The 14769-nt window shown below is 37.2% G+C and overlaps 1 protein-coding gene across 1 annotated transcript; it reads right to left on the reverse strand.

Moving 5' to 3' along the window:
• Positions 1–8899: 8899 nt before the first annotated feature.
• Positions 8900–13753, reverse strand: LOC114360365 (kinesin-like protein costa). Its single transcript, XM_028315059.1, is given in 5 exon segments — positions 8900–9899; positions 9968–10809; positions 10811–12254; positions 12256–12374; positions 13675–13753. Coding segments are annotated over 5 exon segments (2712 nt in total). The 5' UTR covers positions 13741–13753; the 3' UTR covers positions 8900–9658.
• Positions 13754–14769: the final 1016 nt, after the last annotated feature.

The following is a 14769-nucleotide window of genomic DNA, read 5'->3' on the forward strand; positions in this document are numbered from 1 at the left end:
GTTTTTATTTCATTCAAATATACCAAGTAAAAATGATTGTAGCATTCAAAGTACCGCACTACTGAACAAAATATATATCGCACTAGCTCAGTCCGTAATAACCTATTGCATCCCGTTTATTCCCGATGTCCCCCACTATTCGTCCACCACTGGTGGACATCGAGAAAAAAAGTTGCAATGTCCACCAGTGGGGGACAGCGCTACTGAAATCTTCCCGTTGGGCCCTACTGGTGGACACTGAGTATCCCAGTATGGGGAGGAGCAGCGAAGTCATAATAGAATTAGAACGAGCTCAAAGGTCCCTGATTAAGTTAATGTACTGTAAGCCCTTTAGATTCTCTACCGATGCCCTATATAAAACCTCTAAACTACTTACTGTCAGGAAACCAATGATCCCAACTAATATTATAAATGCGAAAGTAACTCTGTCTGTCTGTTACGCTTTCCCGCTTAAACCTCGCAACCGATTTTGATGAAATTTGGCATAGAGATAGTTTGAGTCCCGGGAAAGAACATAGGATAGTTTTTATCCCGGTTTTTAAAACAGGGACGCGCGCGATAAAGTTTTTCTGTGACAGACAAAATTCCACGCGGGCGAAGCCGCGGGCGCACACTGGTTCAAGNATGCACATTTGCCTTACATCTACATACATATTTTATACTCTCATCACACCCATGGCACACTTACCTCACTTGTACATTTACATACATATATATACTCGCATTACACCCATGCATATTTACTTCACATTTACATACATAAAATATACTCACATCACACCCATGCACACATACCTCACATTTACATACATACACACCACACCCATGTACACTTACTTCACATTTACATACATATTTTATACTCGCATCACACCCATACTCACATACTCAACATTCACATACATATACTCATATCACACCTAAGCACACTTACCTCACATTTACATACAAACACATCACACCCATGCACACTTACCTTAATTATAACCTTGTGTACTTAACAATGTTATTACTACTAGCAAATCTATCACGTATATAAATCTAATTTGTAACTAAGGTGGAAGAGCGAGGTACTCCCAACACAAGTAGGATCTTACGATTACTTTGTGGGAGACCCCGGTAACTTTATTGTAAATGATTTACAGAAATAAACAATTTTTATTTATTTAAAAGTTCGCATAAATATGGAGTCCCGCCAACGGTAAGTTTTGGTTTTGTGTTCCGTAACCGTTATTGTGTGTTGTGTGGTATTTAATAATTAAAAATGGATGAAGGATTTGATTACTAAACGAACGAGCCCAAACTCGATGGAGTTAAGTCGTTTTATTCCGGACTCCGGAGTTCCTATGGCAAACCTTCCAGCTCCATCATCAGACAGCTCCATGTTATCAGAATCCGAATTACACGTGTATGCGAAATAACAGCTCAATCGGTTGTCCGGAAGTGGTCTGTCGCAGTCGGATTGTATAATCCGCCGTTTTACATTACCACTAGGCATTTTACATTACAGCTCTGTTTTGTAATACGGCGGTTCAACGTTTAGGCGGATTGTCATTGCGATACGTTCTTCAATACGGCCCACGTTTAGCCGCATCATACTACTTTAGATTGTAGGGTGACCATACTTACAAAATAAAACAATGTTTAATGAATATAACTTTTAATAAGACAGATTTTAAGACTTATTACCTTCGTCACTGTATACTAAATAATATAACTATTTGGCTTAAGTATTTTTTTTTACTTATTTATAAATCATAAGGGATAGCCATCTAAAAAAAGTAACTCAAAACAATTAGACTTTTCTAAACATTTTAAGAATTAATTAGATATTTGGCTTTAGTCTTTAGACATTAAAAATGATCAAAGGGAACAGGTAACTCAAAACAATAAAGTTTTAGTTATTTTTTCTGGGTTATTTTTCTTTAAGATAAAATTATCTTCACCGGCCACAGCCATGATTTCATATTTTTACACTAATAATATTGTGTAGGATTCCGCCGAACACCAGAATCCATAGCCACTTTGTCCGGCAGCGCCACGGTATTGAAAATAGGAACTAAAAACTGTCAAAGCGGCGGGTAATGACACGCTGTTTTACATTACGGCTAGCCGTATTGAAGAACGTTTGGCGCCGAATACATTCCGGCGGATTTTCATTCAGCCGTATTCAATCCGGCTAAACGTTAATCCGCCGTATTACAAAACAGAGCTGTAATGCAAAATGCCTAGCTGTAATGTAAAACGGCGGATTATACAATCTGACTGCGACAGCTTGAATTTGGCTTTCAAAAATTAAATACGGGAATGATACCAGTAACAAGAAAATTTATTTCCCAATTGTTCGCCGTACAAATACACTTCCTTTTTTATGAAATCCGAGACTTTTAAGTCGATTTATCTTATTGTAATTAGGTAGGTACTTTGAATTCAATAAATAAGTAAGTACATGATGCGTTTTGTTTTTGTTAGTTATAAAATAATTAAAAACGTATTAAAAATGTCCCTACTTTCGGGAAAATCGCCTTCACTGTCTACACTCCCCAACAAAATTGACACTAATGACATAAGATTTTTGCCTCACTCTTGACGAAGCGTTTGTATGAAGACTATCCATCTAGGTTTTATTAATCTAAGGCTTTAGTCTTTAGACATTAAAAATGATCAAAGGGAACAGGTAACTCAAAACAATAAAGTTTTAGTTATTTTTCTTTAAGATAAAATTATCTTCACCGGCCACAGCCATGATTTCATATTTTTACACTAATAATATTGTGTAGGATTCCGCCAAACACCAGAATCCATAGCCACTTTGTCCGGCAGCGCCACGGTATTGAAAATAGGAACTAAAAACTGTCAAAGCGGCGGGTAATGACACGCTGTTTTACATTACGGCTAGCCGTATTGGAGAACGTTTGGCGCCGAATACTTACATTCCGGCGGATTTTCATTCAGCCATATTCAATCCGACTAAACGTTAATCCGCCGTATTACAAAACAGAGTAAAACGGCGGATTATACAATCTGACTGCGACAGATCTATAATCAGCTTGCAAGATTCCACCCATACAAATTTTTACTTCCTATAATATAGGAACTGGTAAAAGATTGTTCACTAACTTTGTTTTTTAGCTTTCTGTTTTCACATTCACACAAAAGAATTATTTAGCTTTATGTTCTGTCTGTTAAAAATAAAAAATACTCGTAAAAGAATTATTTCGATACGTTAATTATTTTCCAAGATATTGAATTCCAATTTTTGTTCGAGTAGGGCGTCCTTTTCGACATCCTTTTGTGGTGGTTTGGTTGGTTAAAATTCTGTCCGTCTGTATGTTCCTTATAGAAACAAAAACTACTCGATGGATTTTAACGAAACTTGGTACAATTATTCTTCATACACCTGGGCAGGTTATAGTTTACTTAGGAATTCCCACGGGAACAGGAATTAGCGGGAAAATCCTTTTGTATGAAAAATCTAAACGCTTAACGGAAGTTAGACGCTTGAAATTTGGCATGTAGGTACATTAGTAAACTTAAAGCTTATTTACAACAAGTAATTACCGAAATTCCCACGGGAATTAGCGGGAAAATCCTTTTGTATGAAAAACCTAAACCGCTTAAGTTGACCTGAAGTGATGCAGTGACCGCGCGCTCTCCGCCCTCTATCTCGAAAACGGTTCACCGTATAAAAAAAGGCATAGGTAGGTACAGAATAGAAGCTCTTTCTTCATACATTACTGCCTATTATTTTAAACTTGAATTGATGAACCTTGATGTCGATGTCATTCAACCCAGGCGCAAGTGATCGCCCGAAATGTTCTAAACTAGCGCACCGTATAGTAAGGTATTTATATTTAACAAAAATTACAAATCCATGAACATTTTGTATGGGATAATATTTTTTATTTTATTTTATTTAGCTTACAATGTATGTTGTGTGTAAAGTATGTTTGTTCGGGTGGAATTTTGCAAGCTGAATTAAGTAGTTAGACCCATTTCCTGACGACAACCGATTGAGTTAAAATTTCGGATACACATGCAATTCGGATGACAATGCAATATTATGATGACATGGAGCTGATCTGATGATAGAGCTGGAAAGTCAGTGACCCCATAGGAACTCCGGAATAAATGTCTTTAGTAAAAAGTCATAAATGTAGTTAATGCTTTGAAAATAGGCTGTTTATAAAGTTCTTTGGAACATCACTGCCACTGCTTCGGGACAATAGGTGGGCGGGCCAGTGCTGAAAAGAAGCAGCGCAAGAAACTCAGTCACCTTTCTGAAGATGCTCAAGGTCACCCATAGGGCGATGGAGCGTGCTAAGCTCGGAGTTTCCCTGTGTGATCGAATCGGAAATGAGGAAATCCGTAGAAGAACCAAAGTGACTGACATAGTCCGCAGAATCGCTAAAATCAAGTGGCAGTGGGCGGAGCACATAGCTCGTAGAGCTGATGGCCGCTGGGGCAGAAAAGTTCTTGAGTGGCGACCACGAGCCGGAAGACGTAGTGTGGCAGGCCTCCCAACTAATATTATAAATGCGAAAGTAACTCTGTCTGTCTGTCTGTCTGTCTGTCTGACTGTTACGCTTTCCCGCTTAAACCTCGCAACCGATTTTGATGAAATTTGGCATAGAGATAGTTTGAGTCCCGGGAAAGAACATAGGATAGTTTTTATCCCGGTTTTTGAAACAGGGACGCGCGCGATAAAGTTTTTCTGTGACAGACAAATTCCACGCGGGCGAAGCCGCGGGCGGAAAGCTAGTATTAAATATAGTTCGTTCGTTCGTTCGTTTCAGCCGAAAGACGTCCGTCCGTCTGTCTGTCAAGACCCTTTTTTTCATATGTATAGATAACAGCACTTAAAATAAAAAATATGGTCTCAATGTCGACTTTCAGTAGCAACAACAGGGTCAACAACAACAGAAGCATGAAANGATATATAAAGATTATGTTCTAACTATAACCGTTTTGTGAAACATGCAACATTTTTCATAAATTGACATGAAGTAAACCTCCAAAATCTCACTGCGTCAGTGCAAAATATTAAATTACCATTTTTTCTTGTACTTGCACGGCGTCGGCGAATCTTAGCTAACTTCACGTTAATGTTGACAAATAACGTATGTAATACCCTAGACAACTTTTCATAAAACCTCATAATTTAAAAAATATATACAATTGTTTTAGGTACAACTCTGTCCAAGGTTCAACAGGTTCCCCTACAATTATTCTTCATACACCTGGGCAGGTTATAGTTTACTTAGGAATTCCCACGGGGAATTAGCGGGAAAATCCTTTTGTATGAAAAATCTAAACGCTTAACGGAAGTTAGACGCTTGAAATTTGGCATGTAGGTACATTAGTAAACTTAAGGCGATTAGAGTCCTCAATGACCTTGAGCGTTTGACCTTCACGCTTCGCACAACACCCGCGCACCCCGCACGAAAACTCCGATTTGACACCGATCAAAAATACACAGGCATAGGTAGGTACAGAATAGAAGCTCTTTCTTCATACATTACTGCCTATTATTTTAAACTTGAATTGATGAACCTTGATGTCGATGTCATTCAACCCAGGCGCAAGTGATCGCCCGAAATGTTCTAAACTAGCGCACCGTATAGTAAGGTATTTATATTTAACAAAAATTACAAATCCATGAACATTTTGTATGGGATAATATTTTTTATTTTATTTTATTTAGCTTACAATGTATGTTGTGTGTAAAGTATGTTTGTTCGGGTGGAATTTTGCAAGCTGAATTAAGTAGTTAGACCCATTTCCTGACGACAACCGATTGAGTTAAAATTTCGGATACACATGCAATTCGGATGACAATGCAATATTATGATGACATGGAGCTGATCTGATGATAGAGCTGGAAAGTCAGTGACCCCATAGGAACTCCGGAATAAAACGGATTTTAACGAAACTTGGTACAATTATTCTTCATACACCTGGGCAGGTTATAGTTTACTTAGGAATTCCCACGGGAACAGGAATTAGCGGGAAAATCCTTTTGTATGAAAAATCTAAACGCTTAACGGAAGTTAGACGCTTGAAATTTGGCATGTAGGTACATTAGTAAACTTAAAGCTTATTTACAACAAGTAATTACCGAAATTCCCACGGGAATTAGCGGGAAAATCCTTTTGTATGAAAACCCTAAACCGCTTAAGTTGACCTGAAGTGATGCAGTGACCGCGCGCTCTCCGCCCTCTATCTCGAAAACGGTTCAACGTATAAAAAAAAAATTAAACAAAATTTGTAGAGAATTTAGTATTCTACAATATTGATAATAAATACAAATAGCAAAAAACCCATAGGAAATGAGATATTTCCAAAAAAAGCGCAAAAAACCGATTTTTGTGACCTTTGACCTTAAAATTTAATAGTTGCTTACACCCTACCATATGTAGGTTTTGAGACAACTTTTAGGGTGTCAATATACAAGTATTTACAGACTTACAGCTGGGTATCTCTAATTCCGAGATTCTTACCTAATTTAGGCTTAAATGACTGGACTATAGTATTTGAATACAACAATTAATTTAGTTACTGTTATAATTTGATCTTATTGCGAAAATAGATTTGCCAACTCAATTCACTTTTGAAGATGACAATAAATTGGATGATAATAATTTTTATTCTGAATGATAGAGGTCAGAGAAATTATAAATAAAACAGGAAAGTTTTAAAACACACATTTAATTATTAAAATACACAAATTAAAACATAATCGAAATTAAATCATAATTATGACTTTTACCAAATTTAAAAGTACAGTTTTTGACTTTTTGTTAATTAAAATGTATTTACAGTGAATGACTTTAAATGATAGAATCAATGATATTATATGTAATATCATTGGATAGAATGATGTGACATCGGTAATGATTTTTATTAACATTTACAATAAAATTAATTTAAATTTCCTTTGACATTTGGGATTCAAATTTTGTTTCCTGACATTTATTTAATGTATTGTTAATTGTTATTGTCATGGTATGAAAAACAAGTTAAAACAACTACGAGTAAAATAAGTAGGTATTTTGAGTTGTAAAAATATGTAAAGTCTAAAACTAAATGTAGCAATAATAATTTACATAACTTTAAGAACAAGAACTTTTGCACGTCGCATGCGGCAGAATATGCTGGAATTAATTAAACTAACACCAATCTGTAACCATGTTCTTGCAAATAAGTGATTTTGATTATATTATCTTCTGAAAAAGCGTATTGTAGTTATCGGTGGGTTACTTAATATAATAAACTTTATCAAATGTCAAGAAATTACATTATACATAATATTATTATAATCTCATAATAAAAAACACTGCAGACCCACGATACCCCTGGTGGTATCGTGGGTCTCGTTAAAGAACTACACTTCAGACCCACGATACCCCTGGGAGTAAAGTTGACAAACGAGGACCGGCGCGGGCGGGGAGGGGACGCACAGTGCACACGGCTAGTGCACAGTGTTGTGGAATACCTGTTTGAATTCTAAATTGATTCCATTGAACATGCAATAAAATTTATATTGTTAAAAACAAAATAACAACAATTCATACCTACATACTCGTATAATGAATAATTAGTATCAGGTAAAGTACCAGGGCAACATAACCATAAAGGAGCAATTTTGTGATACATATTTATTTCTCGGGTCAACCAAGAAGAATTTGATAATAGCTCCTATAAGGTTATGTTATCCTGGTATGTACCTTTTATTTACCGTAGTAAATTCCTTTTTTCCCCACTGCTCAACTAGACTGCTCAACTGCGCAACTGTTCAACTGACTGGTTATATTTCCCATACAAACTGCCCTACTGGAGAAGTTTTGTAATGTTAAAAAAAAACTTTATTTTGACTTCATAAAATTAAAATATAGCCTAAAATTAATAATGTAAATAAAAAAAATATAAATTATTGATAATCAAGATCTCTTTTTTTTCTCAAGGGCAAACTACTCATTTAATCATTGTCACACACAACGTGGTAGACGAAATTACCTTTTTATAACATAAAGTAGCAGGACAAAAATAAATAATTATAGTCAAAATGTTAATTTATAAGTGCTATTAATTAATTATTCGTTGTATGTAGGTATGAATTGTTGTAATTTTATTTTTATTTTTAACGATATTTTTGGGTCTGAAGTGTAGTTCTTTAACGAGACCCACGATACCACCAGGGGTATCGCTAGGGGTATCGTGGGTCTGCAGTGAATAAAAAATTGCTCACAATTGTAATAACAAATGGCGTAGGTACATACAGTTCCTTGGAGCAGTAACTTAATGATGAAAGTGAATATAAACACTAGAATATCTTATTTATTATAAAATTAAAGAAAGAAAGAAAGAAAGAAAAATTTTTTATTCAGTATCATCGACAATACACTTGCAATACTTAACATTATTTAAAATTACATAAGATCATCAAGAATATACACTCGGCATCAAATAAATCGCACCTCCCGCGACAAGCACTTATCAAACGTATGCATCCACACTTCCCATCAACATTGGTACCATTTGAAAGCCTAGTTCTAAACTTCATTTAATTAAAGGAAAGGTTTTTACCCCAAAAATGTGTCTTTACAAGGATCCAGAGTCACTTCTTCAAAAAATAGGTAGTTACGCTATAGCCATTTTTTATTACTATAAAACTGTTAAGTTGGGATTAATCGCTATCCATCTGTTAAAGAGGACACGTGAGATCTTTATTTAGTTTTATAACCATAAAAATTGGTCTAATTGATCCCAGAGGTGAGCCCAAAGTGAGGTCTATTTTCAAGTCACATTTATGGTATATGTTAATTATATTTATTTAGAAATGAAATGTATTTTTCTTTAAGGATATTTATTGGGCTTTCAAATAACACCAATATTGTTGGGGTACCATGATCTTTGATCTATGAAAATCTTTAAAGTTCGCGTCGCGGAAGGTGCGGCTTATTTGATGTTGAGTGTATAATTATTTATGATATTAAACATGCAAATAACCATCCACACGACGTCGCATCATAAGGTTTAGAAAGAAGTAAATAACATTACTTACATAAATATTATAGATGACAGAAACTACATATTCTGTACTTTTTATACATTTTATCTAAAATTCTAAACTCATGGACTATTGTACATTGTAACTAGTAGTGCCTATTAAACGAGTATTCTAAAAGAGTATTGTTACTTTTATAGCTAAAAGCATTTTTGATTGCATACTAAAAAACGACACGCTTTACAATGGAGATCATAATACTTGGGCATTGTAAAAAGAGCCAAAACAAATACTTCAATCCCAAGTTCCCAACACTCGAGATCATCCAAAACGTTCCTCAGATAAGTTCACCACAACCTTTTCACAACGAAGTCAAATCACGCACCTTTTTTTAACTGTTCAAATTGAATCACCTCACACAGACATCACTGCTGTCCACATAATCCATCACAACCTTTTTGTCTTTATTATTATTTATTAGCCATAAGGGTCAAAGTTCGCGTCCGTTTATTCCTCCGAGTCGTATTTGCTTGCGAAGTTGATGATATACGGAAGCATGTGCCTCAGCAAGTACCTACGAGAATAGTACGAACAATATGATGTTAAAGTTGATCATGATCAACGTAATATGCAAATATCAGTTGCGCTTGCTTACTCTGCTGTTGGACTATGACTAGCTTGATCTTCTCCTTGGTCACCTTTGGCGACGAGTATATTCGTGGCTGGCATCAGCTGCTTCAGATTCCGACTGGGGATAACTGGGGCCGGAGGATACCTCGCTAGCTGTTTCATGCGGTCTACCAGCCGCATAGCGTCATCTGACGTCTCCGAGTCGGTGGTCATGCCGAGCGACAGAGCTCTTTCTGCGTTACCGCCGTCAAGGTATCGATGCACCGAGTGGAAGCGGCCGCGGCCCGAGCGCGCCACGCAGCCGCCTCGTCCGCCGCCGCCGCCACGCCCGCTTCCAACGCCGCGCACGCGCCTCGCAGGTCCACCACCTTTTGGAAATATCTATACAAAAGAGTTTTCATTTCATCATGAGATAATTTGTCAAGCCTTCCCATCAACATCTGCTCGCCGCGAGTCCTCGAGTCCCTATCATCCTGGGTGTCGGAGAGGGAAGCAGAAGGTGATTTGCCACAAATCAGATTGTTCTTATACTCTATGGCAGTGTCTATGGCCTCAATAGCCTCTTCACACTCTAATAATTTGCGCTCCTCTGAATCTGAAAGAGATTTATAAATTTTTCTCTTATGTCCTAAACTGCATCGTTGTTCATGTAAACATTCTCGAGTTTTGCGCAAGTTTTTAATCTCCTTTCTCAACATCAAGTCTTTCTCTTTTGATAGTTCCAAATTTTCTAAATCATTCGTTTTCTCTTTCAATATACTATCAACCTGAGTAATTCTATTCGTAAAATGCTTTAATGAGTTAGTTTTCTTATCTTTAACATCTAGAGAACTTTCAGAAAGTTCATCTAATTTTAATTTATCTTTTACAAGTTCTACATCTAAGGTATTTTTACGCTTCCCATCCTTTTTTATCTGTCTTTTAATTTGATCAATCTGTTTTTTATAAGTCTTCAAACTTGACTCATGTCTTCTTATTTCTTTCAAGGTATCTTGATCAACTAGCACATTATCCTCAGATTTCTCTAAGTAGTGTTTGTTGTGTGTATTGTGAGACACTGCCCTTGAAAGGTCATCAATTAATCGCTCTTTGGCTATACACAAATTAATCAGTTCCTTCAGTTGTGATTGACTGCAACTGATTTCTTTGGATAATTTACGTGCCAAAACTTGCGTTTTGTGTATATTTTTCTTTAGTTATTTTATATTTTTTGCATATTTCGTCAGTCTTTGGTGAATCTATCATCTTCAATAGCTCTCTCTCTATTAACTTTGGTTCCGGATCAAGATCTTTTTTGTGTGATTCTATTAATATCTTTTGAGATTCAGGTGAAATAGCTTTTGCTGCTACTTTTCGTAATAGCTCTAACTCAGCACCAGATAGACTTTCCCCAGGTTGTATTGTTCGCCGGCGTCCTGAATTAGACTGGGACGTCATGATGGGCAATGATTGAGAGCCACTGGTCTCTGATATTGTAATATCATCAGAATCAATATGATTCAGGTACTCCTCACATCGGTCTGCAAAAAGTTGATCATTCTTCTCTCTAAAATATTCCATGAATTCTTCAAGTTTATCCTGGAATACTGTCTCTGAATGACTATCTTCGGAATCACTGTCCCCATCAGTCTCACTTGGCTCACTTGGTTCTGTGTCTTCAGCAATTCTAGGTAATCCCTGTTTGGGTCCAGCATCTTTGTTATCAGTTCCAACATCAGTACTTAAACATTCATCACATTCAGCCTTTAAAAACAACCACTCAGTCACTTGGTTAATATCAGCTTCAGACAGTGATTTTGATAGAAGAATTTTGTTAAAAAGTCCTTCAGCATTTGAAACCAGTTTTATCCACTGAGCTGTAGCAAATTGCAAGTTAAAATTATTTTCATTTTGAGGAGGCATTGTCTTCTCAGTGTAAACAGGGGTGTTGTTATCAGCAAAGAGATTAACAGTTACAAAATTCTTTATGCCTCTGCAGCATAGACATAAGTTCAATATTTTGAGAGTATCCTGATAATCTTCAGGCTCTGTGCTGATACAGCCTATGACCCATGTAAAGGCTCTGCCACCAAATGAATCTCTGAGCATTGCTGTGAGTGTGCATTGGTCATAATTAATTTGTTTTGGTGGATTTCCTGCCAACAGCTCTTTAATTATATTTTCAAGAGCAAAAAGGCCCGGCTCCGGGTAGGCTGCTAGGTCACAGAAACTAGCTGTTGACATTCTGTGATTAAGCACACCATTGGTGCCCACCCACTTTTGTTCTACACTAACTGTGAACACCGTATGGTTGTTCCCCGGGCACCTTTGTCTCCAGCCCATCTGTAGGTACTGAAAAGCTTCTTCAACATTGTAGCATCTCACTAACCCTGCCCCCAGAACATCGAAGATGTTATTGTTTACAACTTGCATCCATGTTATGTGCAAGATAAACTCCCTTTCTGGCATGTGATTGAGTTTATGGAATATTTCTGTGAGAAATCTAAGTATGATTCCTTGATCACTCTCACTATGAATGCATTCAAAACCTGAACCAAATAAAGTGTATGTTTTTCCTGTCTTTGGCTGACCAAACACAACAACAGAAGCATCGCAGCCATCCAAGAAGCAATTGATTTGGAATCATGAAAGAGTTAAACAAATTGGCTTGAGTACAGTCCAATGGTAGAGCCCTGTTTATATGAAATGTTTGTCCACTCTCCGTGATTACAATCTGAGTGACTGGATTACTAAATATATGTCGCAGTCGGATTGTATAATCCGCCGTTTTACATTATCACTAGGCATTTTACATTACAGCTCTGTTTTGTAATACGGCAGTTCAACGTTTAGGCGGATTGAATACGGCTGAATGAAAATCCGCCGGAATGTATTCGGCGCCAAACGTTCTTCAATACGGCTAGCCGCAATGTAAAACAGCGTGTCATTACCCGCCGCTTTGACAGTTTTTAGTTCCCATTTTCAATACCGTGGCGCTGCCTGACATAACAACAACAATGGCGTCAAATGTGTTGCTAAATTACGGAGTTATTTCTGATTCTAATAAAGAAAACGTTATAAATATGTGTGTCGACAGTGAGTTTATGAACAATTTTAACTTGCAATTGAAGAATTTCTATTCTTCACAATGTAGAACAGTCAAAAAACCGTGGACAAGGGACCGAGTTTTGGAGGTTATAGCCCACATCAAAACCGCTAAAGTGGCTATAGATTCTGGTGTTCGGCGGAATCCTACTCAATATTATTGGTGCAAAAAGTATGATATTATGACAGTGGCCGTTTTAAGATGTTTGTACCTTGTGATTACTCATTATGTTTAAAAATGACTAAGGCCAAATATTTTATTATATTATTAACTTTCAAAAAAAGTTTATTTGTTTTGAGATGGCTATCCCCTGTGATTTATAAATATACAAAAAAATTACTGAAGCCAAATAAAAAACCGTGGACAAGGGACCGAGTTTTGGAGGTTATAGCCCACATCAAAACCGCTAAAGTGGCTATAGATTCTGGTGTTCGGCGGAATCCTACTCAATATTATTGGTGCAAAAAGTATGATATTATGACAGTGGCCGTTTTAAGATGTTTGTACCTTGTGATTACTCATTATGTTTAAAAATGACTAAGGCCAAATATTTTATTATATTATTAACTTTCAAAAAAAGTTTATTTGTTTTGAGATGGCTATCCCCTGTGATTTATAAATATACAAAAAAATTACTGAAACCAAATATAATTTAGTATTACTTACAGTAACGAAGATAATAATTCTTACTTAATTACTAAGGAATATCGTGAGAAGAAATCTGTCTTATTAAAATTTATTTTCATTAAACATTGTTTTATTTTGTAAGTATGGTCACCCTACAATCTAAACAGTAGTACGATGCGGCTAAACGTGGGCCGCCGTATTGAAGAACGTATCGCAATGACAATCCGCCTAAACGTTGAACCGCCGTATTACAAAACAGAGCTGTAATGTAAAATGCTTAGTGGTAATGTAAAACAGCGGATTATACAATCTGACTGCGACATATACATTGAGTCGAGTCAGCTAGGCTTGGAGGTTTTAGCCTTACTGCTATTTGTACTGGGATATCCATTTTTGAGTAAAGTCGACGATCTTTTTAAATAACAATCATTTAGCACCAGATAAAGAAAGCTGCAATATCTATCGTGCGGTCGGGCGACCGGGGATCGGTGGTGAGAATTACGCCCTCGGCCATGTGCAGATTGAAATACCCAACGAGGACGTTCATTTTAGCGTTTTCTTTCTTCCCTTTTAAATGTGCGGTGTACGCCTCGATGCCGCGATAGTTTGACATTATATCGCCGTAATTATTGAAATCTATTTTGAAGGCGCTCCCCGCCTCCGTCACGTATTCCACGTCGTCGAACGTCACGACGTCCTGGCCGTCGAACGATTCGGCCGAGTCCGCGTGCACCGGGCCCGGGGCGACTCCCAGGATGTCCTTCGCGGCGGTGCCCAACTGGTACCTGGAGATGAGGCGGTGGCATTTCGTACGCCTCTTTCCGTTTCTTATCATTATGGAACCGGAAGTTTTCGGCCTCGAAAAAATTTTCATTGGCCGAGTCCAAATTTCTTTTCATGATTACTAAATTTAAGTCGATTTGTATAATTTTTTCAAAGTGGCAAAGGGCTTCAAGGAGTTTTGAATTCTGCATTAGATGTTGCCCGATGGCGTAGGTACAAGATATTTTATGTTGCCGGGGTACATAACTACGCATCGACACGACGTAATTTATATACATCTGCGTGCGTTTGCCCGGCACCTTCGCCAATATGTCATTATATTTAGTCAATTGTTCCCTGTATTCATTTTAGGCGAAAAGGCGAGACTGGGTTTGGTAGGTAAGCACTCGGGAGCTTAGACACAACTGAAGGCTGAGTTGTCCATCTTCTGAACAATAACGGTTTCTTTAGGTTCATTTGTTTTGTTCGAACAATCCAAGACATAATTTTCAACATCAGAGTCGCTTGAATCTTCGGGAGGAGTGAATTCATCATGGTAGCCATTGCTATGGTACCCCTCGTCTGATCGCACCGAACCATCGTTGGGTGTTAGTTGCGGCTCATAATGAGGTGGCCCAGTGAGTTAGGCTTGGAGATT

The sequence above is a fragment of the Ostrinia furnacalis genome, unplaced genomic scaffold (genome assembly GCF_004193835.3).
Source record: "Ostrinia furnacalis isolate ACB-3 unplaced genomic scaffold, ASM419383v2 OfSCF4966, whole genome shotgun sequence".
NCBI classification, from domain to species: domain Eukaryota; kingdom Metazoa; phylum Arthropoda; class Insecta; order Lepidoptera; family Crambidae; genus Ostrinia; species Ostrinia furnacalis.